This window comes from Ascidia mentula, chromosome 5, assembly GCF_947561715.1.
Source record: "Ascidia mentula chromosome 5, kaAscMent1.1, whole genome shotgun sequence".
NCBI lineage: Eukaryota > Metazoa > Chordata > Ascidiacea > Phlebobranchia > Ascidiidae > Ascidia > Ascidia mentula.
In genome coordinates this window covers 19,817,041-19,842,317 of record NC_138570.1, presented here as the reverse complement: position 1 = coordinate 19,842,317, position 25,277 = coordinate 19,817,041, and the positions used below count along the sequence as shown (strand labels likewise).

At 38.1% G+C, this 25,277-nt stretch overlaps 7 protein-coding genes across 7 annotated transcripts; 3 read left to right on the top strand and 4 right to left on the bottom strand.

Moving 5' to 3' along the window:
- Positions 1-31: 31 nt before the first annotated feature.
- LOC145901420 (ER membrane protein complex subunit 3-like) lies at positions 32-2,493 on the bottom strand. Its single transcript, XM_082989094.1, has 6 exons — positions 2,271-2,493; positions 1,749-1,881; positions 1,514-1,637; positions 1,044-1,125; positions 684-846; positions 32-342 (listed from the first exon to the last, which is right to left on the bottom strand). Exons 1-6 carry the CDS (start codon positions 2,423-2,425, stop codon positions 199-201), a joined length of 801 nt encoding a protein of 266 aa, XP_082845220.1. The 5' UTR covers positions 2,426-2,493; the 3' UTR covers positions 32-198.
- Positions 2,494-4,347: 1,854 nt separating this feature from the next.
- On the top strand, positions 4,348-9,078 carry LOC145902713 (major facilitator superfamily domain-containing protein 6-like). Its single transcript, XM_082990797.1, has 8 exons — positions 4,348-5,011; positions 5,276-5,503; positions 5,566-5,955; positions 7,014-7,168; positions 7,353-7,601; positions 8,010-8,193; positions 8,395-8,607; positions 8,744-9,078. The coding sequence occupies exons 1-8, from the start codon at positions 4,876-4,878 to the stop codon at positions 8,776-8,778; spliced, it is 1,590 nt and encodes a 529-aa protein (XP_082846923.1). The 5' UTR covers positions 4,348-4,875; the 3' UTR covers positions 8,779-9,078.
- Positions 9,079-9,962: 884 nt separating this feature from the next.
- LOC145903159 (major facilitator superfamily domain-containing protein 6-like) lies at positions 9,963-13,890 on the bottom strand. The gene is made up of 7 exons (XM_082991232.1): positions 13,758-13,890; positions 12,833-13,060; positions 12,210-12,623; positions 11,845-11,999; positions 10,933-11,181; positions 10,394-10,577; positions 9,963-10,192 (listed from the first exon to the last, which is right to left on the bottom strand). The coding sequence occupies exons 1-7, from the start codon at positions 13,888-13,890 to the stop codon at positions 9,963-9,965; spliced, it is 1,593 nt and encodes a 530-aa protein (XP_082847358.1).
- Positions 13,891-16,295: 2,405 nt separating this feature from the next.
- Positions 16,296-17,177, top strand: LOC145903158 (uncharacterized). The gene has a single exon (XM_082991231.1). It carries the CDS (start codon positions 16,296-16,298, stop codon positions 17,175-17,177), a length of 882 nt encoding a protein of 293 aa, XP_082847357.1.
- A 1,162-nt stretch (positions 17,178-18,339) lies between these two features.
- On the bottom strand, positions 18,340-20,207 carry LOC145902640 (transmembrane protein 127-like). Its single transcript, XM_082990686.1, has 3 exons — positions 19,808-20,207; positions 19,549-19,731; positions 18,340-18,937 (listed from the first exon to the last, which is right to left on the bottom strand). Exons 1-3 carry the CDS (start codon positions 20,079-20,081, stop codon positions 18,630-18,632), a joined length of 765 nt encoding a protein of 254 aa, XP_082846812.1. The 5' UTR covers positions 20,082-20,207; the 3' UTR covers positions 18,340-18,629.
- Positions 20,208-20,980: 773 nt separating this feature from the next.
- Positions 20,981-23,617, top strand: LOC145902297 (uncharacterized). Its single transcript, XM_082990220.1, has 4 exons — positions 20,981-21,112; positions 21,274-21,461; positions 21,700-21,807; positions 23,220-23,617. The coding sequence occupies exons 1-4, from the start codon at positions 21,091-21,093 to the stop codon at positions 23,346-23,348; spliced, it is 447 nt and encodes a 148-aa protein (XP_082846346.1). The 5' UTR covers positions 20,981-21,090; the 3' UTR covers positions 23,349-23,617.
- LOC145902296 (mediator of RNA polymerase II transcription subunit 30-like) lies at positions 23,612-24,868 on the bottom strand. Its single transcript, XM_082990219.1, has 4 exons — positions 24,698-24,868; positions 24,273-24,478; positions 23,944-23,989; positions 23,612-23,750 (listed from the first exon to the last, which is right to left on the bottom strand). Exons 1-4 carry the CDS (start codon positions 24,821-24,823, stop codon positions 23,622-23,624), a joined length of 507 nt encoding a protein of 168 aa, XP_082846345.1. The 5' UTR covers positions 24,824-24,868; the 3' UTR covers positions 23,612-23,621.
- Between the last annotated feature and the right edge of the window lie 409 nt (positions 24,869-25,277).

Here is a 25,277-nt window from a genome sequence, read left to right as displayed (position 1 = left end):
ATTCTTTATTTTGCTTTGGTGCAGGTTATCGGTGCCTATTGAACACTTCAGTTTAGTCATGCAGAAAAGTTAATATCACTCCTCCAGGTGTTTATAATTGCTCAGCTTTCAACACATTTAGCACACTGACAATTTTTTGCACAAAACACGACAAGAGATATCAGGTGCAACACATAACTTGTTAAATATACTAAAACGTCATGTTGTGGATGAAGCTTGGACAGATGGCAATTTTTCAGTGGTGTACAGATCTTCGGGTAGAATATGCGTCATACACACAACATCTTCTATGTATTTCATAACATTGGTATGTTGAGTTATCTGTAAAGCCTCCCACTCAGCCTAAACACAAGAAAACTGAAGTTAAAACAAAACAAGCCCTCTTTCAAACAAAGGGATTGTGATTATGACCATAAAATCATCTTCTATAAACCTAGGAAATGCACACAATGGAAAATAAAATTCCACACCACATTTGTGCAGTGGACAGACATGGGTTTGAGGTTTGAGGTTCATTTCTACCTTAAACCAAAAGCGAAAGAGTTGTGGGATTGTTAAAATACAGCAATACTCAGGCCTGGTGGTCTCCATGACTTCTTCCAAGGCATTTAAAACCTCAATCAAGTCAAAAATGTTGAAAACCACCACCATTATTTAATTCTAAATTTACAATCAATATAAACCTTAAATGCTTTCTGTGCATCTTGCTGCATCGCCATGGCAGCGCCAGACATTTGGTCCTGCATCATCCTGGTTTGATCGGCTGCATTGTTTTCACCCAGTATGAGAGAGTACATGCTTCGCAAACCAAACACATTCAGGAAATACCAGGAAGCTGAAGATACCCTGTAAATAATAACAGCTTTTTAATTTGAACCCAACGCCCATTTCATCTCAAGGATAGTGAAATATACACTCAAATTCTGAAAGCTTCCATACTCAAAAATAAATTATGCAAAAATTTTTTTAATAATTAGTCTTACTCGTATTTAGCATGGATAAAACAAAATTTGGTTTAAGAATGCAATAAATTTACTTCCTACCACGATGCGTCCAATGCTTCCAACTCTATTCCACGTTGCAACATTGGTTTAAATCGAATTGTCAAAGGAAACGGAACTTTGGCTGCAAAATAATTTACTGTAAGTAACACAATACTTTATCATGCTGTGAATAAATACGATTATTTGAGGCCTGGCACAAAATTTTGCACCTTTGATATAAAACACTCCTCAAACATAAATATATTAGGTAACAATGACCGCTAAATTCAGGACACTCAGGTAAACAGTTCACCCAAATAAACTAACTTTTTACAGGAGCCAATTTTATAATGGGAGGTTAATTAAAAAATTATTTGTCGATGTCTGTTTTGTATCTAATTACTATTGGCTATTATGGGACTGACAGTCACACCACTAAAATAAAAAAAAGTTATTCCACTAAAAAAAAGTTATTTCAGAAACGTTAAGAAAGTGATTCAAATTCAAAATGACTAAAACTGGATTCTTACTTGTTACAAAGCCAGAGAAAGTCCATTGAATCCAGCCACCAATCACAATCATCGGCAAAACATTTAGCACATTTCCTTTTAGCATATCTGTCATCATTGATGGGTCTGTCATTGGGTTTTTTGCCTTATCCAAATAAGACAAGGTTAATAGGATATTTTATTAGTTGTTGTTTATAATATTGTGGCAAACATTTAACAAACACACATTAAAATCCATGTAATTTTACTGTTTTACCTGACTTGGTTTTTCTTTTCCCTTGGTGATAATTCCTTCCTTGTTGAGTAAGTAGTGCTTGCGCATCTCAAACGCCTGCTTTGGAATGTATTGACCATTTTCTCTCAGGTTCCGGCACCTTATTAATGCTTGGCTGGAATCAAGAAAAAAAAAGTTTAACTCTTCCATGTTCATAGATGCTGCTTCAATCTTTCACTTCTGAAAATTTTAAATTATGGACTTTTAATCAAATCACTTTTATTTTTCACATAAAACGTCAAGCGTAGAGTCATTTTTTTGCAAAAATTTGACAATCTGTGCAAAACAATTAGTTAATGCAATAACAAAAAAAACGTCCTGGTAATTTAAACAACCAACAACTGTCGGATGCCTCAGTGCAAATTACAAACTTTCCAATCTGGCACGGATATAGTGAATAGAACCATTTGTTTACACTGGTGATGCTGACTAGAGGACGATGAAATTCTTTATTTATCAGCCAGCAGCACTGTGGTCTGGTACGCGAGGAGATGTTTAACTAACCTGTCTCGAACTTGGTCCAGAGAAACGTTCTTTTCTGATGTCATTAACAGGGATAGGTAGTGACGTATAATACCAAACACGAAGGTGATGAACACGATCGGTAGAACAACCCATATACGAATGCTGGAATCCAATAAAAGTTCTGGTTCTGCCATCGTAAGTAGTTTTCTATTCGGCTTCAAATAATGAGCGACCACAACCAAAAAATTAAGAAACCGAGCCACTGCTGTTACAGAAAGATGGATGACAATAGGGTTTTTACGGATGACCGCACGGTACTCGTGACCAGAATCAAGTAAACTAATAAATGAAGAAAATAATCTGTTCCCCGTTCGTTTTTAAGTTTGACTGTTTTTTTACTTCGTGAATATGACGCCACATTTTTCTTTAGACGACCACGCATAAAACTGCAAATTTTATTTTGTTGCTAGGAAAGTGAAATCTCCTCTTTCTTGGAAATGAAAATAACGAAACAGTTGGCGTCGATTGAACACTGGATATTTGAATTATTATCTCTTAAGGGACGCTGGAATTTGATCTTCTTTCCATGTTCGCGAACCCAACATCAGGACAAGGCGCGCAAGTTTCGAAGATATTGGCCTGTCCTTCTGGTCTCATCTGTTTTAGACCAAAAATTCGAAATTCAAAATAAGGACTCATCTTAGAAACAAGAGCATGCAGCACTGTATCGACAGTGATATTGACCAGTAACGGCGGAAACGGTTATTTAGGACGCACGAACCGGTGCAAAACCGGCCGAATCCTACAACAGTGAACAACATGCTGACGTCAAACTCTTTCGAAGTTTTGAAGTGGAAAAGGTAGGAGTTTTCGTACGTTGGATTATGACTGAAAAATGTCCTTAGCGTTTGAGGCATGTGATGTTGCACAAGTTATAAAGCATGAAACCCTAGCACAAAATTATTAAAAAAAATAACGGGCAACAGTGCGGTACGTATAGCTGTCTGTTAACTGCAAACAGGAAACGCAATACACTGGCTTTCAGAAAAAAAAAACACGCGAATTAATGGTAACTTGGAGTTGTCGGATGTAACTAACAGAATTAAAGTACATACTTTAAACAAGATAGCCCATACAATGGTAGAGAACTTCATGTTCATATTAAAGATGTACAAAACCGTCAGTTGTGTTCCTGAAGTACATACGTTACGTTTTCATTAAAAAAAAATGCAATATAAAAAAATTCCAAAATTTATTCAATTTGGTGTTAGTGTATGGCGAAATATGTTGAAGTAATGTAAAAGATATACGACCAGCACTGCGCCACATATGACTAATAATCTGTATTTTAATAAACAAATAAACACTCCTGGTGGGCATACTAAGAAAAACTAAGCACGATTATTGGAAATAAGCACACTTGCATTTTTTAAGACCCTGATGCTTGTGAAAATAAGGACAAATCTTAGAAATAAGTGCGGCGTGGTAATGGCTGTTATGTCGAAACAGTGGCCCTATCTAACTCTATAATGGAAAATAGTTTGACGTAGTAAATTTATATAGCAATATTAACTTCCCCAAAACAATAAAAAGTATTGTAAACACAGCGTAATATGATACGGACCTATTTCCTTCCAGCATTTCCTTCCAGGTGTAAGTTTGCAAAACTAACATAAACACTGTAACACAAAGCACAGCTTGAGTCATATTGTGATATAATGCACATTATTGGCGAAGAATGGTGCAGGAATTCTCCTATTGTTCAGTAATTGTTTGTACAAGTTTTGGCAAATAATTTTGCTCTGAGGACCTGTCAAGTTGTTCTTAAAAGGTTGCAAATTTTTTTTCGAAAGTGCATCGTTTAAAATGCCTAGTTAGGTTTAAATATCGTCAGCATTTACAAGTTTAAGTTGGATGGACTGTGTAGTCAAACAAACTTAACACATCACAATGTTTCACCCCAGTAGTGAGGACAGCAAGATCGCTGACTCGACATAAGCTGCCGCCACAGACCCTGACCTGTAGGTTCAGTCACGCTACACAGATTTTCCAAAGACATACTGACTTTGCTCGGTTCGCTTCCGTTACCAGCAGAGGTAGCGGACAACATTTAAAACGTCATGCATTTGATCGCACAGCAGAACAGTGTTGATATATTCACATACGTTGAGTGTGTAGTGTGCGTTAGGGAAAGGCCGTAAACAGATTTGAACGCATAAATGTACACGAGGTGGTTTGTGAGTAGACTTGTTACAATCTCGTTGGCGATTTCACCGTAGAAAGTTGACGAAGCTGAAGCAGATTAGAGAACGCGAATTAATAAAGCAAAATGTAAACGTGAAGTAGGCCATCAGCATCAAACCTTTTGTTTCGCTGTAAACACAATGCACTGAGGTAGAAGTGAAAAAGCAACAGATCAATTTATGTACAGTGTGACATAAGTTTGTAAGGTCGCGTAAAGCACTTGCCCAGAATTTTAGATTGCCTAGAATGTCCAGGACCGCGAAATCACACCTGAAGCGCGTTAGAGACAATTTTCATTTGGTGCTCATACATGTTGTTTTATTGTCGATCGCTACCCCTATACCCAATATAGTTCGCATGTTATGATATTTCGAAGTCTTCAGAATAATTTTAAGCACGTATGGCTTCTGTGTCACTGACCTCGTTGCATTCCAGTAAGTTTGAAGAGGAACCTGCGGAAGTCCAGAAAAAATGCAAAGTCACAGTCAACCGTACGTACGTTCCATACAAGATCATATACTTCTGCTTTTTTGTAGGTGAGCAGTTGGTCTTTCTTGTTGTCGACAACAGATGACATAATACCTTTTCATTGTACTATTATGACATCATAGTACGATGATTGTAGGTCGCTGTTGGTAAAAAGGAATAGGAAACAAAACGTTGATCAAAAACCTTCAAAACCTCCATGTAATATTATGTGGCCTGCTGTTTAAATTTCGCATCTCAGTATCATCTGTTACACTTCCCGCAATCATGTGTTAAGGTGTTGCTTTTAAAAATATTATCTGCAACATCCACAGGTCAAAGCTCTGTGCTTTACCGGTCCGTGTTCATGAAACACCTCGGAATGTCAACCACACAGAACGGAATCATCTATGCAGTCGACCGGGTTTTGGGCATCGTATTCCCGCCGATTTTAGGCGCAGTTTCTGATAAAACCAAGCGCCCAACCACAGTTATTATATCCTTGTTGATGGTAGGAGCGTTTCTGTGCGCAGGCCAATACTTCGTACCCATTGAAAAACATGGTATGTGTTTAAAGGTACGATGATTCGCCGCCCTGACTTACAGTTAAAAAACATTTGTTTAGATTGGAAATGTTACGACGGCATCTGCAGTAACGTTTCGTCCGCTCATCCAATTGTTTGCCAAAGGAACGAAATAGTTGTGAAGACGGGAGACAAAATAAACGCAAGTTGTAAGATCCATCACCAAGTCACAAACCATACAATGTCTACAAACTGGAGTTGCGCCTGCTTTCCATTTCTCGGCGATATAGAAGACCAGTATGACGTCACGTTTTGGAGCTTGCTCACAATCACACTGCTCTCATCCATACCGATATTCAGTGGTGGAGGTTTAATCGAAGCGCTCATCTTCTATAAGTTCGCAGCGAAAGACCGACACAAGTTCGGGACGCAGAGAATGTGGGGTTCGCTCGGCTTCGGCCTCGGGGCTCTTGGCTTGGGTTATTTGAAAGGTTTGGTTTTTAAATTACTTGACCAGCTTTCTGCATTTGTAAAAATAGCAATTTACACACGAGATTAACATAGAGTAATAATGGAAAGTTTAACTGCAAACAGGTCGCAGACTTCTTGCTTTTGGTTTTTTTCGTTTTGCTACTTATTTATTGATTGATAAAGCTGCAGTTAATGTTTCATGCCATGGCATGATTGGCAGGATCGCCCCATTGCGCAGGTTCTTGCTTGGCGATCACAGCTAACGTATCGCGATCATGAAGTTTACAGGATTCGCAGCCCAGATATTGTAGCCTAGCTGGATCAGCCACTTTTTCCTGACAAGTCGGAGCAAGATTTGAAAAATCAAGCTCCCGGAACTCAATGGGCTAACCAGGAGCTGAGTGGCTTCACGGATATATTGTGGCCAAGGTACACTTCGTTGCGCACCAGTGTACCTTGGCCACAATATACCCCGTGAAATCGCTGAGTTTCTGTAGCTCAGTCGGTAGAGCGTTGGGCCTGGTTAGCCCAGCAAGTCCCGGGAGCTTGATTTTTCAAATCTAGCTCCGACTTGTCAGAAATAAAGTGATTGATCCAGCTAGGCTAGAATGTCTGGGCTGCGAATCCGGTAAGCTTAAAGCTTGATATAGACATGAAACGCTGCTAACAATCACTTGAATTAATAAGTGTTTCGAGGTGAAATCGTTGTAAGTTTTGAACGATAACATCAAAATTGTATAATTTAAAAATGGCTGTGAACCTCCAGTCGATGTAGATTTATTTTCCCGGGAATATCGATTCCGCTTGCGTATTGTGAGCGAGTCAAGGGTTCTACTAAAATCAATGAACGATATGTAAAAGTGACATGTATTATAAAGTGCAAAAATAAAGCCTTGTTTTATTTGACTTTTTCAATAACTCGCAACACTGTTCTAAAAGTAAGTTAAAAATTTGAAGCATGTTGAATTAATACAAAGGTGAAAACAATAATTCGCCTCCATACGTCAGAGACATGTCAACAGGAATCGGCTTGTTCCGTTCTGGCGCTCAATGGTTTCTCATTGGTATTTTTTTGCAGACGTATTTTCAACCTTTCATCTTGGGGAAAACAGTGCTTTCCTCCCCTATGCTTTCTCCCCGCTTCTGTTCTGGAGTATTGTGGGCGTAGCGACTAAAATATCTGGCTCCCAACAAGCCGAAGATTGTCCGAAACCAAAGCTTTCACATCTAAAGGTATTTCTATTTTTCTCTGTTGAATATTTTATTATTATTTTTGCCGCACCGGGATTCGAACCAGCGTTATCCTGGCCAGGATCCGGATCTTTCTACTTGGTATATGGACCGAGCGCCTTCAATGTTTCCAATCCCTGGGCTTGAATTCATGACACTAACTTTTAGCGCCACCTTGCGGTAATAGATGATGGCGAGCGACATCCGCATGGTGTTCTTCCTCATCTTCGCCATTGCCTTCGGATACTCGATGGCGTGCGGTGAAATCTATTTGTTCTGGTTTGCTGAGGATAAGTTCGAAGCATCGGGTGCGATGTTGGGGTTGTTAATTGCGAGCACTTGTGTTCTCGACTCCACCATGTGCTGGTTGTCTGGGAAGTTACTGAGGAAGTTTGCGGCTCAACTTCTCATGTCGGTCGGTCTTTTTCTCATGGGGGTAAGTAATTGGCTTGATTTGTGGGAATGCTGCGGTGAATATGACCATATTCACAATATTTAAGAACGGTGGAAGGGGTAGAAGGGGCGTTCCCCGGGGGTGCCACAATCGCGTTATATCAAAATTTATTTATAATGTTTCGTCTGTATTTTGAACGACATAATGTACAATTCTACGTGGGGGATATATATGGTAAAAGTCTCTAAATGTGCTGGATTTTAAACATGACTCTTTATGTAGTCCGTGAATTAACGTAACACTACTAAGCCCGGAACAAACGTCATTAGCCGCAAAGGTCGTCCCGAAGTGCGGTGTTTTTGCTTTGACAGATTTGGTCAACTAACGTACTTATCATGCTAAACCACATATTTTTTACTATTTTTTAAAGAATTTACGAATTACTTTCAGTTGCGTCTCCTCTTGTACACCACGGCTACTCAAGGGTGGCACCTAGTGGTGATTGACGCACTGTTACGAGGAGTTTCGTGGACGACCACGTGGATAGCTTGTTGTAACTACATAGCTGTTATATCTCCGCCAGAACTACGAGCTACCACCATGTCTGTGACCAACGCCTGTTTGTGGGGAATCGGTGAGTTGGAATAACAACGTTGTGTTTTCAAGTGAAATATCGTGAAATTTAAAACGTGTTAAAACCCCAAATCGTTAACTGATTCTTTATTGAGATGTTTCTGCGTAATATGATTCCACAAACATTGTGCCATTGTACCAAAGTACACCTGTTTCCGCAGCCACTGAATATTCACTGCAGTGAAACATTTCATTTCTACAGGTTATGGAACATGTGGAATAGTTGGTGGGATTTTGTACCAAAAGTTCGGCGGCGAAAACATGTTTCTTATTTCGTTCGGAATCGTTACCGGTGCCGCTGTTGTGTACGTTATTTTCCTCATCGTTTATAAACGTCACAAGAAACGTTCTTTCAAGAAAGATGTGGAAGTGAAGGAATTGAAATCACTCCAGGATGAAAATCTAAATTTAGCGTGTAAGAAAAAATGACGAATTTCAATTTATGTTGGCTGTAGAATAGATCAAATTTTTACAAAGGAACAAACAGGGTTAATGTAACAATATTATACTGCAGTTTGGATACAACTGACTAATCATGTCTTTTATTGCAGCGTCCGCTAGTGGATTCAATGACACGATAGCCTGACCTTGACCCAGTTTCCTAATCTCAATACAAACTTTTGCATGACATTTGTTTGATGCAAAGGTGTTTTCCTTTGTAAAACCACACAATAAAAATCGGTTAAACTTTACAATGATTTGCATCCTAAGGAGTTTGCTAAACTTTACGGGAAGAGCTATGCAACAAATTGTTTCATTGTTTTAAGATAGATTCGTTTTCTTTCGAATTTATTCAAATTAAATACTTCCCTTTCTTGCGTTTCATCGCCTCGTAATATTCGTTGCTTTGGAAAATTAACGTTGTTGATTTTTTGAATGGTGGAAATATCAGTCATTGCTTTTGTTTTCCCAAGTTAAAAATACAAATGTATTTTATGCAATGTTGGATTTTTTATGTATGAGGTTAGTAAACCGAATATAGTTTACAGAAGATAACCAACATGTTTGTACTGAAAGTTAAATGTAGATATTTGTAATGAAGGAAGAGATATTCAGCCTTACAAAACCTTGCCAGAATCTCTTTTAAAAGGGCACAAGTTCGCCGGACATTTGAAAAAACGGTTACACATTTTACGTGTCTACCCTCTATATAAGATATGACAGAAGAGATTTTAAACCACATGTAAACTGGCTGTAACAGGTTTGAAATTCATACGATTGCGAAAATTTTATTTATTTTGATTATTAGCAAGTAGCCTTATATGCGACACATCGGAATTTCGATAGCTCAGGCATTGGGCGAATACAACAATTGGATATTCCTTCCTATGTAGGTCTTGCTTTCTAGGAACCATTAGACTTGCAAGTATGTCAGGTAATTTTTAATTTGAACTTTCAACACCGGGAATTCATCATCTTTTAAAAACTTTCCTCATCCACCAGAGTTGTTTTTTTATCTAAATCGTCGAAAAAATATTTAAAAATGTCTGAGAAAGTTGAAAAAGTGCGATCGTAAAAAAATAGAGGAGAAAAAAACAAAATGCAAAGATTACGTTGGGAAATAAACTAAAGGCGCAGACGACGCAGAAGTAATGCCATACTTTCGCATAGCAAGGCAGGATCGCCCCACTACGCAGGCCCTTTATATTTGGCGATCACAGCTCTAATATTCTGATCATAAGGTTTACAGACTTCGCAGCCAAGGTATTGCAGCCAAGCTGAATCAGTCGGGAAAAGTGGCTAATCATATTTACAAAATTTCAAACGATATCAGAGAGTAATTTTACCACTCCAGTTTTGATTTTCATCCTGGAGCGATTCCAGTTCCTCCACTTTTACATCTTTTGTAGAGGAACGTTTCTTGTGACGTTTATAAACGATGAGGAAAATAACGTACACAACAGCGGCACCGGTAACGATTCCGAACGAAATAAGAAACATGTTTTCGCCGCCGAACTTTTGGTACAAAATCCCACCAACTATTCCACATGTTCCATAACCTGTAGAAATGAAATGTTTCACTGCAGTAAATATACAGTGGCTGCGGAAACAGGTACACCTTGGTACAATGGCACAATGTTTGTGGAATCATATTACGCAGAAACATCTCAATAAAGAATCAGTTAACGATTTGGGGTTTTAATACGTTTTAAATTTCACGATATTTCACTTGAAAACACAACGTTGTTATTCCAACTCACCGATTCCCCACAAGCAGGCGTTGGTCACAGACATGGTGGTAGCTCGTAGTTCTGGCGGAGATATAACAGCTATGTGGTTACAACAAGCTATCCACGTGGTCGTCCACGAAACTCCTCGTAACAGTGCGTCAATCACCACTAGGTGCCACCCTTGAGTAGCAGTGGTGTACAAGAGGAGTCGTAACTGAAAATTTAATTCAAAGTGGATCCAAAACCATTGAACAATCAAATACACACGATGAATAGTTCATAGAATGCTGCTGTTGTTTACAAGAGTGTTTCGTGATAAACTAAGCAGTCTGTGGATTGATTTAATTTGAAACCACACTACTCACACACTTTTGTATAATAACGCTTAGTAAAGAATATTGAGTATTCTATACTTGTACATTGTTCAATAAACAATTTTATTGGAATTGGAATTTTCTGACAAAGTTTCCATTCACGAAATTCAGGCTCAGAACATTTTTCTGGCATTGATTGCTTGAAATTAATAAAAGTAAAACAGATACGAAACCTGTTTAATTTTCGTGATTTACCCCCATCAGAAACAGACAGGTTGACATTATGAGCTCGGCTCCAAACTTCCTCAGTAACTTCCCAGACAACCAGCACATGGTGGAGTCGAGTACACAAGTGCTCGCAATTAACAACCCCAACATCGCACCCGATGCTTCGAACTTATCCTCAGCAAACCAGAACAAATAGATTTCACCGCACGCCATCGAGTATCCGAAGGCAATGGCGAAGATGAGGAAGAACACCATGCGGATGTCGCTCGCCATCATCTATAACCGCAAGATGGCGCTGATACGTAAATTTAGTTGTGATTGGCAACATCGAGCATGCAACAACGGTTAATATATCGGAATTCGTGGCCGTAAGTTGATTTCGATTTTCGTTGTCGCATAAAATATGTCACATGAAAGAAAATTGGTATAACGCAGGACACCCAGGTTCGAATCTCGATGCTGCCAAACCAACGAAAGAATGTATTTTGGACAATTGCTTTACATGATAGTAGTACAATTCACAATGATTTTACACGGTAAAACAGTGTTTCCCAACCGGTGGTACACGTACCACTAGTGGTACGTGACGGCATTCCAGGTGGTACGCGAGCACCTTTCCGTAATTTGCGAACATAGTTCGAATTTACAAAAACGTAAGTGATCTCAAAATGTTCGTTACTTCATCCCCTAAGTTACTTTGTAACACACAACTAGGTGGTACGCGTCGAAATTGTTTACCTCCAAGTGGTACGCAACCACAAAAAGGTTGGGAATTACTGCGGTAAAACAAACCAAAGTCCATTATGTACCCCTAACATGGCCTTCGGTGCAAAACCATGTTATTGGAAACACTTAAACGGGTTCTTGCCCCATTGAAAGACTTTTAATCCCACAATTTGCCACGATTTCTATGCCAGAAAATCATATTGGTCGACTTACTTTGAGATGTGAAAGTTTCGGTGTTTTATTTTCCCCGGATTGTTTCAACCCGGACATTTGCGTTGTTATGGAAACCACCGACCACAATATGATTGGCGAAAACGCGTAAGGAATGAAAGCACTGTTGTCGCCCCATCCCAGAGTCGAAAACACATCTGCAAAGGTCAAATAAACAAAACTGAAGGTCAACAGAAGTGCAAGGACGTGCATGACTTCACACCAGAGCAACTTGTAAAAATTCACACCCAAAATCGGAAGATTTAAAATATTCCCACAAATCAACCTTAAACTTCTACACGAAAAGTTTCGTCACGTAAGATGCTCACTAACCGATAAATCAATATTAACTCAAATATCGGACCCACCTTTTAAATATCCCAGTGAAAGCGCACCGACCCCGAACCCGATTGAACCCCACATCCGTTGCAGCCCAAATTTGTGTCGGTCTTTGGGTGAAAACTTATAGAAGATGAGCGCATCAATCAAGCCGCTCGTGCTGAATATTGATATGGATGAGAGCAGGGTAATCGTCAGTAAGCTCCAAAACGTGACGTCATACTGATCTTGCGTTTCGTCGAGGTTCGTAAAGCATATACAATGTGCGTTTGAAGGAAACTGGGAAGTTAGGTTTGTGAGGTTGGCCACAAATTCACAGGATTTGTTCAAGTGTTGACCTTGTAAGTTTTCGGCCAAGACGAAGTTTTCATCCCAAGAGCAGTTTCTCCCACTGTGGATGATTGATTCGTTGCACTTGTTCGCTTTATAACAATTCCAATCACCTGCAATAGACACAAATGTAGGTAATCCTGGAATTCAGCTTAAGGTCTGAACATGTTCGCTGCTTTAGGTTTGATCTGAAACAAGCTGATGCCTAATCTTGTTGCAATGTCTTCACTAATTGCTTCGAATCTTTAAATAACGCAAAACTTGCCGTTGACCTTCAGTTGCAACGGTTGAAAAGTGACTACAAAGAAACAACGACACTTACTCTGTTTCTCAACTGGAACAAAATATTGACACGCACACAAAACTGCCCCCGTCATCAGGACGCAGATAATAACCGTGCTTGGTCGTTTGGTTTTGTCAGAAATTGCTCCCAAGATCGGCGGAAAAACGATGCCCAAAATGCGGTCAACTGCGTAAATGATCCCGTTTTGTGTCGATGACATGCCAAGATGCTTCATGAAAAGGGAACGGAACATCACAGAGCTTTGACCTGAACAACACAAGTCGGTCATTTTGGTTTCAAAATTGTGTTTGTTTAGAAATTATGCGCCAACCCAATTTATCTAAATCTGTTCACTCATCAAGGCATGCTTCCCAATTCTTTTAAAACATTAAAGAGTAGAACTGCATAAGACTCATTTTCTGTTGAATTGTACGTCACGTAATGCTTGGTACGGTTGGTGTGGTCCATTCAGACAACACAGATTCGACACGTAACACTTGAGCTAAATCAAAGTTAAACCACGCAAAACATACAAGCGAGTCAAGATAACAGTTTGTAACATTTCCTATCCGAGAAATGAACATGAACGGTTCGAGCCTTACATAGCAACCCATTTTCATAGAATAAAATGTGCCTGATATATGGACCACGCCATTTACTGTTGAAACAAAACGTCATAACCCCTCACGATTAGACTTTATACACAGGGGATTTCCCATGCCTACAAATAGGTTTGGAAGCAATTTCAAAAGGGGTCACAGACGTACTAACGGCCATAATAAGTTCAATGTTTATTGCAGTACTTGATCGTGCCTTTATACTGCCGCGAAGGTTGCTATCAGGGCAGTGTGTACTTAAAGTGTTTCAAGGCGTTTACAAGTGGGCATTGTTGTGCAACCACGTAGCCTTTAAACTGTGTAAAAGTCCAACTATTGTGCGTTGTAACTAAAATAAAACGACTTACCCATGAAAAGACAGAAGTAGACGATCTTGTATGGAATGTATCTGGAATTAATGCTGATTCTGCATCTCTTGTTTTCATCACTTTCTGTGTCTTGATCGCTTAACTGCAACCCAATCTCCAACGAAGAATCCATTGTTTAACACAAAACAGTCTTTCTACAACTTGTACAAGCATAAAAGCATGAACAAACCACTTGTGCTAGGTTTGTGACGTAACAAAGGCACAAAAAAAGCAAACCTTTCAATATTCATCCAAGCGTTATGCTATATTTAAGTGCAAGCGCCAGTTTTGTTAATGATTGACTAGACCGCTGGCCACAGTTTTTACAGTAAACACTTCATGAGGTGAAAAGCAGAAAAGCTACACTGGCAATAACGTATTTTTATCATGAAACAGTAAACATGTTTCCGATCTCACTATTCCCATATATTTTAAAGGCAATCTTGTGCCCAAAGGCAATCTTGTGCCCAGTTAAACTGCTGCTAGTAGCGTTTTTGACATTGTGGGTATTTTGGATTCATCTGTCGAAGGCAAAGTAATAATGGTTCAAAGCTTTTTTGTTTTACTGCGGCGACAACCACCTATGTTTAGCCCTCATTAGCATGTCGTCACCAACAAGCAACACTAAGCTGTCCAGTCACCAACAAATCTACACAGCATGTTATTACCATCTCCAAATTAAATTAGCAGTTACCGTAATGCATGCGCGATTACTTGCCAGGCATTGAATAAACACTCACACAATGGGAAGTACCATATGTTCGAAGGATGTTTGGGAACAACAACGGGAAGAAACAAACATTAGTTTTAATTACAAATGATGGTAATACGTATCTTGACCACCTTTTATTATTTCAGTCCCAGTCAATTTTTAATGATAACTACTACTTTCAGTCCTTACGCCATACCATAAGGCCTGCATCTGCAGTTTTGGTTAGATCCCATATTTTCCATTTTTAAAATCAGTTTCACCATCCCAATACACGTTTCTGTATTTGGTTTAGCCAGCATCGCATATAACGCAGCAGTAAGCGAAAACATTTCCAATAGAACTTGTATTGGCCTACACCAGAGGTCGGCAACCTTTGGCATGCCAAGGGCATTTACATTCTTTTTGCACCAAGCTATAACATGTTGGGAGCCGCAAAACCAAAAGTTGGCAGAGATTATTTTGGCCTTTGAACGCACAAGAAACATTAGCGTCACTATATACGTTCTTAGAGAACTTGTAAATCTACAGGAACTGGCAAATGCAACATAAATTTGAAATGTTTCTTGTACATTTACATTAAAACTTAGTTGTCTTCTACACGTGTTTTGTGTCTCTATGGAGCCGTAAGAGAGGGTAAAAGTGCTGACGTTAAGGAGATCTGGCATATGCATTTGTCCTCAAGGAATTAATTTTGCCACCATTCGTTTGTAAACGCTGTGATTTCAAATGTATTTACACTGGGCTAATATAACACGAGTTGATTGATTTGTTTTGCCAAGGGCGCTTTATATATGCGTTAAAATAAATGATGCCGACACAGACGAAGTTATCCCACCTTGTCCAACAGTGCTGACGAACATGTAGCGTCAATGTCACATACAACACGTACACTTCCCTTGGGTACAAAACACTCATCAGAATTGTTTTAATGATGCAATGACATGAGAAACCGACACAACTGCATCAGCAGATGTTCACGGGAAGTTAGTTGTGGCGAGGGAAGTGTGAGTTGATTGTGGCGTGTTTGCGGGCCGACGAACATTGTATTGTTATAGGGAAGTTTGTGCAACCAATAACAATCGACGGGGGTGAAAACTAAAAGCTGTGTTTTGAAATGCGACAGACGATAACAATGGTGAGAGCAGGAATTAAATAACACAGAACTGATGTTTTGAGTCGATTGGTTGCATAAACAAAAACTGTGCTTTTTTTGTCTTACTTTTACCAAATTTTTAGCGATTTCAAACTTTTTCAGGTATGGGAAGAATGCTTAGCTAAGAGGAAATTTCTTTAAACGCAATGTTAAAAGTTTTTTCAAATGTAGAAAGTGTTTTAAAGAGGAAAGTTAGAATCGGTTTCTAAAACAAATGGTTTGAAAACCCATATAGGGCAAACCTCTGGTCCGCGGGCCAAATTTGGTCCATTGGGTCTTTCAATCGGAAAAAAACTACTAAAAAAAACTTTGTGACCTGGTGTAAAAGCATCTTCCCTTTCAATCTGGTTTGGTGATAATTGTAGTGTCACAAAGGAAAATTGTTCGTGCTGTAATTTAATTGCACATTTTTTTTTGCTTTTCGGTCACAAAGTTTAGACGTTAATTAATGTAAATATGTTAGTTACTAAACTGAAGTGTAAACATCCTTTGTCCACTCTTACCGCAGTGGCCCATTGGCCCGCCAGTCAAATGTTTGATAATTTTATGCCCGCAAGTCGAAAACTTTGCCCAACCGTGGTCTAATCTTGTAGGCTAGGATAAAATTGAAATCTCTTCTATACAGGTATAATTATGTTGTTTTCTTTTCATTTGATTGATATAAGATTTCAGCATGAACACGACGAACTTATTTTATTTGACGCCGAGTTGGATGGCGGCAACCACAATCAGCGTATTCTGCTGGATTTTACTGTTCTGGATAATGTTGTCTTTGGTGTGTTATGGAGTCAAAAACAATAAGTGGAAAAGGGAAGTTCCCTGCATCAGTGCAGAAGAGAAAAACGCTTCTGGATTGTTCTCCATAGCTGTAACCGGCACTGCCTTCAGTCTGTTTCATACCACCGTTAACTTGGTCGTTTATAACTTCGGTTATGACGCTTCGACTCTGCACGCTTGTACCATCGGCGTGATTGTGTCTGTGGAGTTTTTCGCATTCACAATGTCGTGGTGTTACCTGTTCTTGTGGCTTAAACAGCGAGCCATATACCAGCACAACATATTTTGTCACCTCTACACCACGTGGGTCAAGGTCATCAGTTGGTGCAGCATAGGATTAATGTTGGTCGGTATTAATTCCGCTATCATTCTCTACAACAGTTTTAGCAAATTTGTAACAAGTGACGCAGGCTGCCTGAATAACGGTAATAACTGGCCTGCCTTGTACGGTACAGTCATAAACGGCAGCGGTCAGATGATAATGTTGATACTTTTTATTTACCCGGTGACAAAGATACCAGCACGAAGCAGAAGTTCGGAACGGATTATCAAGATTCTCAAACGGGCAACCATTTGCACAGCAGTGTGTGTAATAACCGATTTAGTAGCGGGAATATATGTGGGTGTTGCGATCTCTTCCGACAAGGTGGGCTTGAGTCTGTACAATCTTAACCTAGTGCTAAACGTAGTCGCACTTTTATTGACGTTTGAGACCTGGTCGGATATACTGCTTTATCCATGTTACCTAAGAAATCCTGTCGCCCAGTCAGTTGCCTGACTCGCAAGCCGCAAAGCAGTATTTCTGTTCATTTTTATGACGTATCGTGTGTGTGATTTCGCATTGTTGTGTAACAGTTGAACATGAATCTTCATGGTTCGTTTGTGCTTTATCAATGTCTGGGAGCATATACATTATTTGAGATTTTCTTTGCAAGAAAGTATATATGTGTTAAGATTGTTTGCAAAGGTGCAGTTTCATCAGCATATTTTCAGGCAGTGCAAAGTGGTTTCCTCACTTCAGATTGGAGTTCGGTGTGCACTGACCCGGACTGGGGGGTAGTACAATATATAACACTGCCGTATATCTGACTCCTGCTCTACAGGTGCATTCAACATTACAATTCATGCTTGTGTGCCAATGGCGTGAAATTGGGTGCTTCTAGAATGCATTGTAGGCATTGGGTCCATGTATTGTAGGTGTCGCAGGCATTAAGGCTAAGTATTGTAGGTGTCGTAGGCATTGAGTCTGCCTACAATGGGTTTTTAGAGGGACCGGTAAAAATGCGATTTTGTTGGCAACTCGTTCTGCCACGGGTGGAAACAACAGTAATTTGTAAATAATTTTAGAAACTATTTCCCTAACGTGAAACACAACCACATGCATTCATCATTCTGTATGGTATGCTGTTGCCAAAGTATCGGGCGATCAGCCTATAGGCCTTCATTTATCCAGAACATTTATTATCACTGCGTCAGTTCGGTTGGACACTGTTGATAATTAGTAATGCACCAAAGTATGGTTGATCGAAGTTATTCGCTCAAAAACTGAAGATTTTTGCAATTGTATGGTTTTTCTCAAAACTTAGCGAAACCGTGACTGTGGTAACGTATTTTACAAATACTGTGTTACTTTCGACGTATTAGTTGCACCAGAGGGAATGGAGGGATGGTAGAATTGCGGTGTGACCGGATTTGCACTAAAATTAACGAATAGTATTAAGCAAACTGTGTTTTTGACATGTATGATCCTTCCCATATCACAGGGGTAAACAATATGATTTGTTATGTGCCAAACATTTGACTTTCTTATCTTTAAACGTACTTGCAAAAACTACAAAAAGTTGTTGGGTCTGGCTGGAACAACAGACAAAGGCACATGTGCTGTGTTGTTCACCCCAAATATATAAGCTGACAAGAGTGGGTAAATTCAGAAATAGGTCACACTGTTTTATTTTACATTATTTGGAATACAAGATAAACAAATATTGTTTTTTTTGTGTGCGTAAATGAAACCAACACCAGGTTTCACAAATAGGTCACACATCATCACAGTTACAAAATACTGCACAATTCATCACCAAAAATTTGGACATGGAACAAAAAACGTTTTTTAAGTCAAGGTTTTTAAGTATGTCAGACAAGGAAATCTTACAAATCAATTAGGTATGGGCATGAAACTATGAAGCAAATATTGAAAATACTTGTTCTGAATGTATGTAAAACCACTTTGTTATGGGTGATATGCGGGAGGGCCAGATCCTGTTTGTGCGATTGAAGCCCACTCATTGTCACTTTCATCACCAGATTCATTTTCGATCAGTCTTTCCACTAATTCCTCTTCTTCTGTTGGATATTGTCGCATTAAATTTGATGCTGTTGCTAAGACAGCAATTCCCCCCGCCATAGCAACAAGATAAACCCCCATTCCAAATGAAACTTTAACAGCACTGCCTGTGTATAACCGGTCGTTGTATTGTATGTAGTAGATTTCTTGAGATGCCCAATAGCAGAAACCCACCACTGTGGCACACAGCAAAACTAAATAAAAACAAAAAGTTGGGTTTTTTCTTGTTCTGATATCCCACTTTTGGGCAGAAATACATGTAATGTTTGCTAATGAATAATTAAAGTTTCAAATACATTTGCAGAAATTCATTTAATTGGTATTAAAGTTTTATTTGAAACTAACGTTTCGTCTGCCATCCGGCGAGACTTGGTGGCACACGAAACATTGGTTTTCGGATAAAATTTAGAAACTAAGTGCCAGAAGAACAATTCTTATCAATTAGTATGTCTGGCAGCAAAAATGTCTGTTCAAACTTGCTGTCCGAGATATCCCAAGTCACATCCAATGTTACCTCGGTGTGACTTTGGACATTTGAGACCTGTTTTAAAAATGGGCTGAATGGGCATTTTTAGTGAGCTAAGATGAACGAAAAACTTTCTGTTTTTCAAGCAATGCTTTACTACTTACAACAAAATAATATTTAAGAATGTGGTTCATAGTTTCGGAAAAATTTGAGCAAATTTTCCAAAAACTGTCTGAGGTATCCCCCATCTCCCCTATATTTGTAAAAGATGGCTTGATATTAGTGCACAACTTGTTACTATTTTTAAATAACAACATCTCAAGTACAACCAAATAATACCTGTAAATATGTATCCAAAAGAATATCGTTTCATTATCTTCCAAAGTGGTCGCTTGCGTGGAGCAATTATGTCCAAGACAAAAGAAAACAAACTGGATATGATTGCAAGAAAACAAAATAGAACAATAATTTGAATCAAAGTAAGTGCTGTTGTGTTGATGCAGTTTTTATATGACGCTTCCTCTGTGCACATAAACATAACATTTGAAATGTTAATACTAAGAAAACAGATTGTGGGCACACTTTAAACAAACAATACCTTCAGTAACTGCTTCACAGTTGATCGCTGTATTTTCATTCACTTGGCTCATAAACATTTTTCCGAAAAATGCGTTAACTCCAATGTATTGGTGGCAGCACTTTCCTCCCGTCAAAGTGAACCAAACTGGTTCCACTAAGCTGGAGCACAACACAACTATGGTTGCTGTCCCAAGGATGGCTGACAAAATGTTTTTCTCCTTGAATTTCCGAGATGACAAAGGAAATCTCGTCCTGGTTGACAGGTTGTTGGAGTTGTCTGCCCGACGGAACATGGTGTATGTTTGTTTTGAGCAAAACAGTGCAATTATTGTTTTAACGCGAACCAAACATTATGCCTAAGTAAAAACGCTGAAACATAACAGGCTCTATTTGAATAAGAAACTGATGATGTCCCTATTCAGGGTGAAATCATTGAAATAAGAGCTGTCTGCAAGATTGATTTTTTTCTGTTTATACTCAGCAACATAATAGACTGTGGATGAGAAAGTTAGAAATACAAAATTAAAAAATGAATCAAAATATAGCCTACAGCAACAATATAAGCCCCGAGTACTGATTGGCATCAAACAAATTTGTGTCTTTACTCACAAGTCACATAATATTACATAAACTGCATTTCGGTATAAATTTATAAAAAATACATCACATACACTTTTCCGAAAATACTGAAAATGCAAACACGACCGAAACTGCTTTGTTGGGCTACATAAAAACCGAAACAAAAAAACAAAACTTACTTGTAGGCCTGCATTCATGCCGTTAAAATGCCTAACCAAACAATCTTTTCAATAACTTTATAATTAATTGTCAAAAAGGAAACATCATTTTCATAAATTACTGGAAATGCAAACGGAATTTTACAACTTAACAACAGATCAGCGGTACACAAAAGTCTTTTTACGTCACATTTTCCGGATGACTAACTCGTAATAATTCGATCATCTGATCACGTGCCACTGACGCGTTTTACGTCACAGATAAACCAAACACCAGATTCTCGTGATCGCCTTTATTCCGAAAACTTTTTCTTTTCGAAATTATCGCCAATATAACAGGGGTAATGTTTTCGCCGCAGAATGGAAAGGTTGACTTTAGTTTACGACAGGTTTTACTGTTTCTCATCAGATCTTTCATGGTGGGCAGTATGACTTTTCAGTTTCTTGTATGAGCATCTGTTGCACTGTTGGTGTGTGTTTGCTTACAAAAATAATTGAAGTAACAAGTTTAGTTTTTGTTTTTCAGTATTTAGCCAACAATCTTACAAATAAAATTCTGCTTAAAATGTCAGGAAAACAATCAAAAGGTAGCCTATATTTCTTGTTTGTTTTAGGCTTTTGTATTTGCACTATATATACATTATTAACCACCATTAGGCAAACTGTAACAGCATGTTTTAAGAATTGATGATAAAATAACAATTGTTTTGCATAATTTACCCAACCTAACCATGCAATTTATTTTTAGTTCCTCCCGGCAATTACCCAACCCAAGGGGCTGGGCCATCTTACCCAACAGCACCCCCGCAATTTGGACAAGCTCCACCCCCTTATGGCCAGGCCCCACCACCTTATGCAGCCCAACCCCCACCAATGCAACAACAATATCCTCCACAGGGTCACTATCAACAAGCTCCACCACAACAACAATATTATGTAAGTCGACATTACTGTTTTACGTAATTCATGATGCTTGTTGCCGAATTTAGAAAATGTTTTTTCTGATTATTTTACTAATGTTTGTGACATCTTGAAATGGGATTAACACTATTATAAAGAACATGTTTTTGTCAGAGTATAAAATACAATTTCTTTTCTCATTAGTTCACTAAAATTTTGATACCCCAACCACACAGTTATATTTTAAATACATTTAAAAAATTTTATGTTTCAGCCGCAACAACAGCCACAATATTATGCCATGCCCCAGCAAACTGTGCATGTGAGAAATGGTTTCGATGCTGGAGCAAGATTTGATCACAGCACTCCCCCGTCTATTCCAGTAAGTAGGAGGAAACCTTTTTTTAAAGGCATGAAGGCAGAAAAAGTTATATGGTTTGAAATTAAATTAGGAACAATGATCATAGATTGGTAAAAAGGAGTATGCCGGGAATTTTGATTTCACTTCCCGGGAATATGGCAACAAAGCAAAATAGATTAAGAAGTGAATAAATTTTCCATTTTTTGGATCCTATGAATCAAAATGATGACCCTGTTTTGTGTTTTTCAATCAGTTTTATGGCAGAAACTTACACTATAAACGAAGGTAGTACGCATTTGTAAGCACAACGTAAACATTTTTTAGGGCGCAACCTAGCGGTACAAAAATTCTGTTTATTTTTGTTACGTTTTATAGCTTAACCTTGGCGAATGTAATATTACTTGACGGGAAATTGCTAAATTAAATGTTTGCGGTTGTAATAGACAAATTTTAGTTGTTTAAATAATGCAATTACGCACAAGAAAAAATGCCAATTTTTTTGTCGGGATCCCGGGAAATTTTTTTTTTATTTCCCGAATCCCGGGAAGTAAAAAATCCAGGAAATAGAGGAACCCTAGTACAGATAACTTGTCATGTTAACTTATTGCATTTTGACAGAAACTTATGCCATCTACAGTTAAATGAATAGTGTGGCTGACCCATGGAAACTTGTAAGAACACTTTCCTGGCCTTGACATGAAAACAGATAGTGCCAACTTTAGGAAACATCATTTGTCAATAATAATAACAATCACACACCTGTCAAAGCTCTAAGCTGAAGCAACACAACACAGTACAGGCACAAATATTATGTCCTATAATATGCAGTCAAACATTAAAAAAAAGACCTTGCATCAGCAAAAGAAAGATATAGCCTACTATGTATATCCAGCAACAGAAACCTTAACGTTCCAATACTTCTTTTCAATGTTTAACTGTGTGCATTTTATTGTGATTTGTGCCCTGTTCTCACTGGTGAATTTAGGGGAGGTATTGGGCCATGAAAATGCAGGTGGTTATTGCACAAAACTGGATCACAAAATAGTGCAATATCTGCGATTTAGTGTTGGCCCCAACCCTCTACACAACTGCTTGCCAACCTGCAGTTGGTAAAACCCGAATATAAACTGTGGGTTTGTGCACTGTCAAATGCAGCTGCAATAGAATATTTCTTTTGAAAAATATCAGTGCCCCATCATGATAACACATATAAAACAATTGGTATTTGTATTCATGCAGATAGCATTCAACCTTTCAAAACTGAAGGCCCATAAAACCTCCTGTAACTATAGCTTTTTTACCTCAATATCTAAATAATATTTGAAATTTCATATTGTAGTTAGGTTTATTTCAGATGTGCAAGTTTCCTTTTGTTAATTCACCCAAGTTACAGTTATGATTTTTCTGGTAGTTCATTTAATTTCTTGTTTTAGCCACCTCCACCTGGATGCCTTCCAACAAGCGGACAAATGGCTGCAGCCCATGGACAGAATGTGGTGGTAACTCAGAAGAAGGATAACTACCTGACTGGTGGATCAGATGGAGGTTACGTTATTTGGTAACTTCCTACTAAGCGTGAAAAGCTTGTGTGCACAGATTGTTGAATTGTTACTGTTCTTGTTTCAACTGTATTCATGTCTGATACAATTTTTATGTTGCCCTTCAATCTTCAGGAAAAATAGAAGCATGTACATATCAACTTTGTGTTTGTTTTAAATTAGTTCCTTTGCATTTTCTGAATTTTGTGCAGCCTCATGCAGTTGAATACAACTTTATTGAAATGATTTGCTGGCAGTTGGAGGTAAAAATAACATTTAAACATAAAAGGCACATCTTCATGTCACACTTGTTATCACTGCACTCGTGTTCCACACAAGCTCCCGCATTTGTGACAAAAGTTTTTCCATTTGTTCATTTTTCATTCGGATTTGTTCTTCTAACTCTCTTTTTCTATTTTCAAGCATCTGAAATAATTTGTATGATTCAAAACCAAAAATGCACTTTTATGTTTAAACTGTAAATAAACTAGTCATTCCAACTTTTTGTCACTTTTTACTAGGGAGTCAAATAGTGTAGAAGTAGATATATAAATTTTTGTTAGGTTTGTTATAAAAAATAGTCCAGAAGGTTTGCAGGAGTTTTAAGTGCAAAACTCACCAGCTCTTTTGTGGACTTCAAACTGGAATCCTTCTCCTTTTCTTCACTTGAAAAATAAATAGAAGTAGTCTCATTTTTTTTTGCAAGCACTGTTCAGCTTGGCAGATAAAAAATTTGCAATAATACAACCCATATATTAACAACCAGTCAGCTATCACACAAACAAACATTAAATATGATGCAAAATTTGAAACATAACATGTGTCCCAAAAAATGACAGTTAAAGAGAAATGTTTTAAACACTGCCTGTTGGATTATTGGTGTTTAAACTTGAACAAAAGGCAATTTTTGTCCACGAACCATGATAATGTTCATCTACCACAACTTACTTGTCTGGTCCACATAAAGGAATCAAGCTTTGAGCATTGGTTTGTCCGTCAACTGCATTTTTTTGACATTCAATGCAAATCACTCGTAGTTTTTTAAAGTTGCACTCAATTTTTTCCAACAATTCTCTCAATTTGTTGCTTCTCTCTGCGGCCAATCGATGCTGCCCTGCCCCAGTTCCATTTGGAAATTGTGTTAGTTTCAATGCCTGGAAAAAATAGAATAAGAATTTATGGAAAAGTTTATGTTGAGAAAAAGTACATTAGCTGATTTTTAGGCCAGACTCGAATGCCAATTGAAGCTCTGGCTACAGTTGCACAAAGAAATTTTAACGTTAAATATCTTCGTTTGAATTCAAATATTTCTGCCCATATTTTCTTTTCACCATGTAGCTCAGCTAAAGCTTTAACAGAAAAGTGAAACTTACCTGGAAAATTTCCTGGGCCAATTGTATTATGTTCTGAACAGTGTCCTGACCAGCTTGGTACAAAGAAATCTGGCTGATCTCGACGTGTCCGTGTGGATTTCCTTTATTATCTTCCGGTGCTGCCATTTTATCATTTCAATTTTGCCAACAGCCTTAAATCAGGGGAATTACCTTTCTTGGAAGATTTTGCAAATTAATTTTCACGCACGTTAATGTATTTATTTACAAAACTCAAAAAAGTGATCGTTGCTTTGAAAATTGGTCTTACCAACCAACCAAAACTTTACCAACCAAAATACTTTAAACACCTCAGAGGTGACTTGTTTTTAATTATGATATGAATCAAACGCCCTTACCCTGTTTAAAGTACAATAACAAATTAACTCAAAAATGTAAAAAAATATGAAATAAATTGTTCAACATTTTCGCGATTCAAGTCAATAAAAATTCTTTAAAACAGTTTTCTGTGGAATATGTAAGAATTTTTTTGGGAAAATGATAAGTTTTACGAAATTAATTTTTTTAAATCTACTTTTTATATATTGTACCTATATTTGCAATATTTTCAATGTTTAATTTC

Coding starts and splice junctions, on each gene's coding strand:
- LOC145901420 (XM_082989094.1), bottom strand. CDS start 2,425: ATGGCAGAACCAGAACTTTTATTGGATTCCAGCATTCGTATATGGGTT. Junction 1,126..1,513: donor TTTCTCTGGCTTTGTAACAA/GTAAGAATCCAG, acceptor ATTATTTTGCAG/CCAAAGTTCCGTTTCCTTTG. Junction 343..683: donor ATGCACAGAAAGCATTTAAG/GTTTATATTGAT, acceptor TCTTGTGTTTAG/GCTGAGTGGGAGGCTTTACA.
- LOC145902713 (XM_082990797.1), top strand. CDS start 4,876: ATGGCTTCTGTGTCACTGACCTCGTTGCATTCCAGTAAGTTTGAAGAG. Junction 7,169..7,352: donor CAAAGCTTTCACATCTAAAG/GTATTTCTATTT, acceptor TTGCGGTAATAG/ATGATGGCGAGCGACATCCG. Junction 8,194..8,394: donor CGCCTGTTTGTGGGGAATCG/GTGAGTTGGAAT, acceptor TCATTTCTACAG/GTTATGGAACATGTGGAATA.
- LOC145903159 (XM_082991232.1), bottom strand. CDS start 13,890: ATGGATTCTTCGTTGGAGATTGGGTTGCAGTTAAGCGATCAAGACACA. Junction 13,061..13,757: donor CTACTTCTGTCTTTTCATGG/GTAAGTCGTTTT, acceptor TGTGTTGTTCAG/GTCAAAGCTCTGTGATGTTC. Junction 12,000..12,209: donor TTCACTGGGATATTTAAAAG/GTGGGTCCGATA, acceptor TGACCTTTGCAG/ATGTGTTTTCGACTCTGGGA.
- LOC145903158 (XM_082991231.1), top strand. CDS start 16,296: ATGAACACGACGAACTTATTTTATTTGACGCCGAGTTGGATGGCGGCA.
- LOC145902640 (XM_082990686.1), bottom strand. CDS start 20,081: ATGTTCCGTCGGGCAGACAACTCCAACAACCTGTCAACCAGGACGAGA. Junction 19,732..19,807: donor CTGTGAAGCAGTTACTGAAG/GTATTGTTTGTT, acceptor TTATGTGCACAG/AGGAAGCGTCATATAAAAAC. Junction 18,938..19,548: donor TTTTGGATACATATTTACAG/GTATTATTTGGT, acceptor GTTTTTATTTAG/TTTTGCTGTGTGCCACAGTG.
- LOC145902297 (XM_082990220.1), top strand. CDS start 21,091: ATGTCAGGAAAACAATCAAAAG. Junction 21,462..21,699: donor CACCACAACAACAATATTAT/GTAAGTCGACAT, acceptor TTTATGTTTCAG/CCGCAACAACAGCCACAATA. Junction 21,808..23,219: donor GCACTCCCCCGTCTATTCCA/GTAAGTAGGAGG, acceptor TTCTTGTTTTAG/CCACCTCCACCTGGATGCCT.
- LOC145902296 (XM_082990219.1), bottom strand. CDS start 24,823: ATGGCAGCACCGGAAGATAATAAAGGAAATCCACACGGACACGTCGAG. Junction 23,990..24,272: donor CCTTTATGTGGACCAGACAA/GTAAGTTGTGGT, acceptor TTATTTTTCAAG/TGAAGAAAAGGAGAAGGATT. Junction 23,751..23,943: donor TGAAGTCCACAAAAGAGCTG/GTGAGTTTTGCA, acceptor AAATTATTTCAG/ATGCTTGAAAATAGAAAAAG.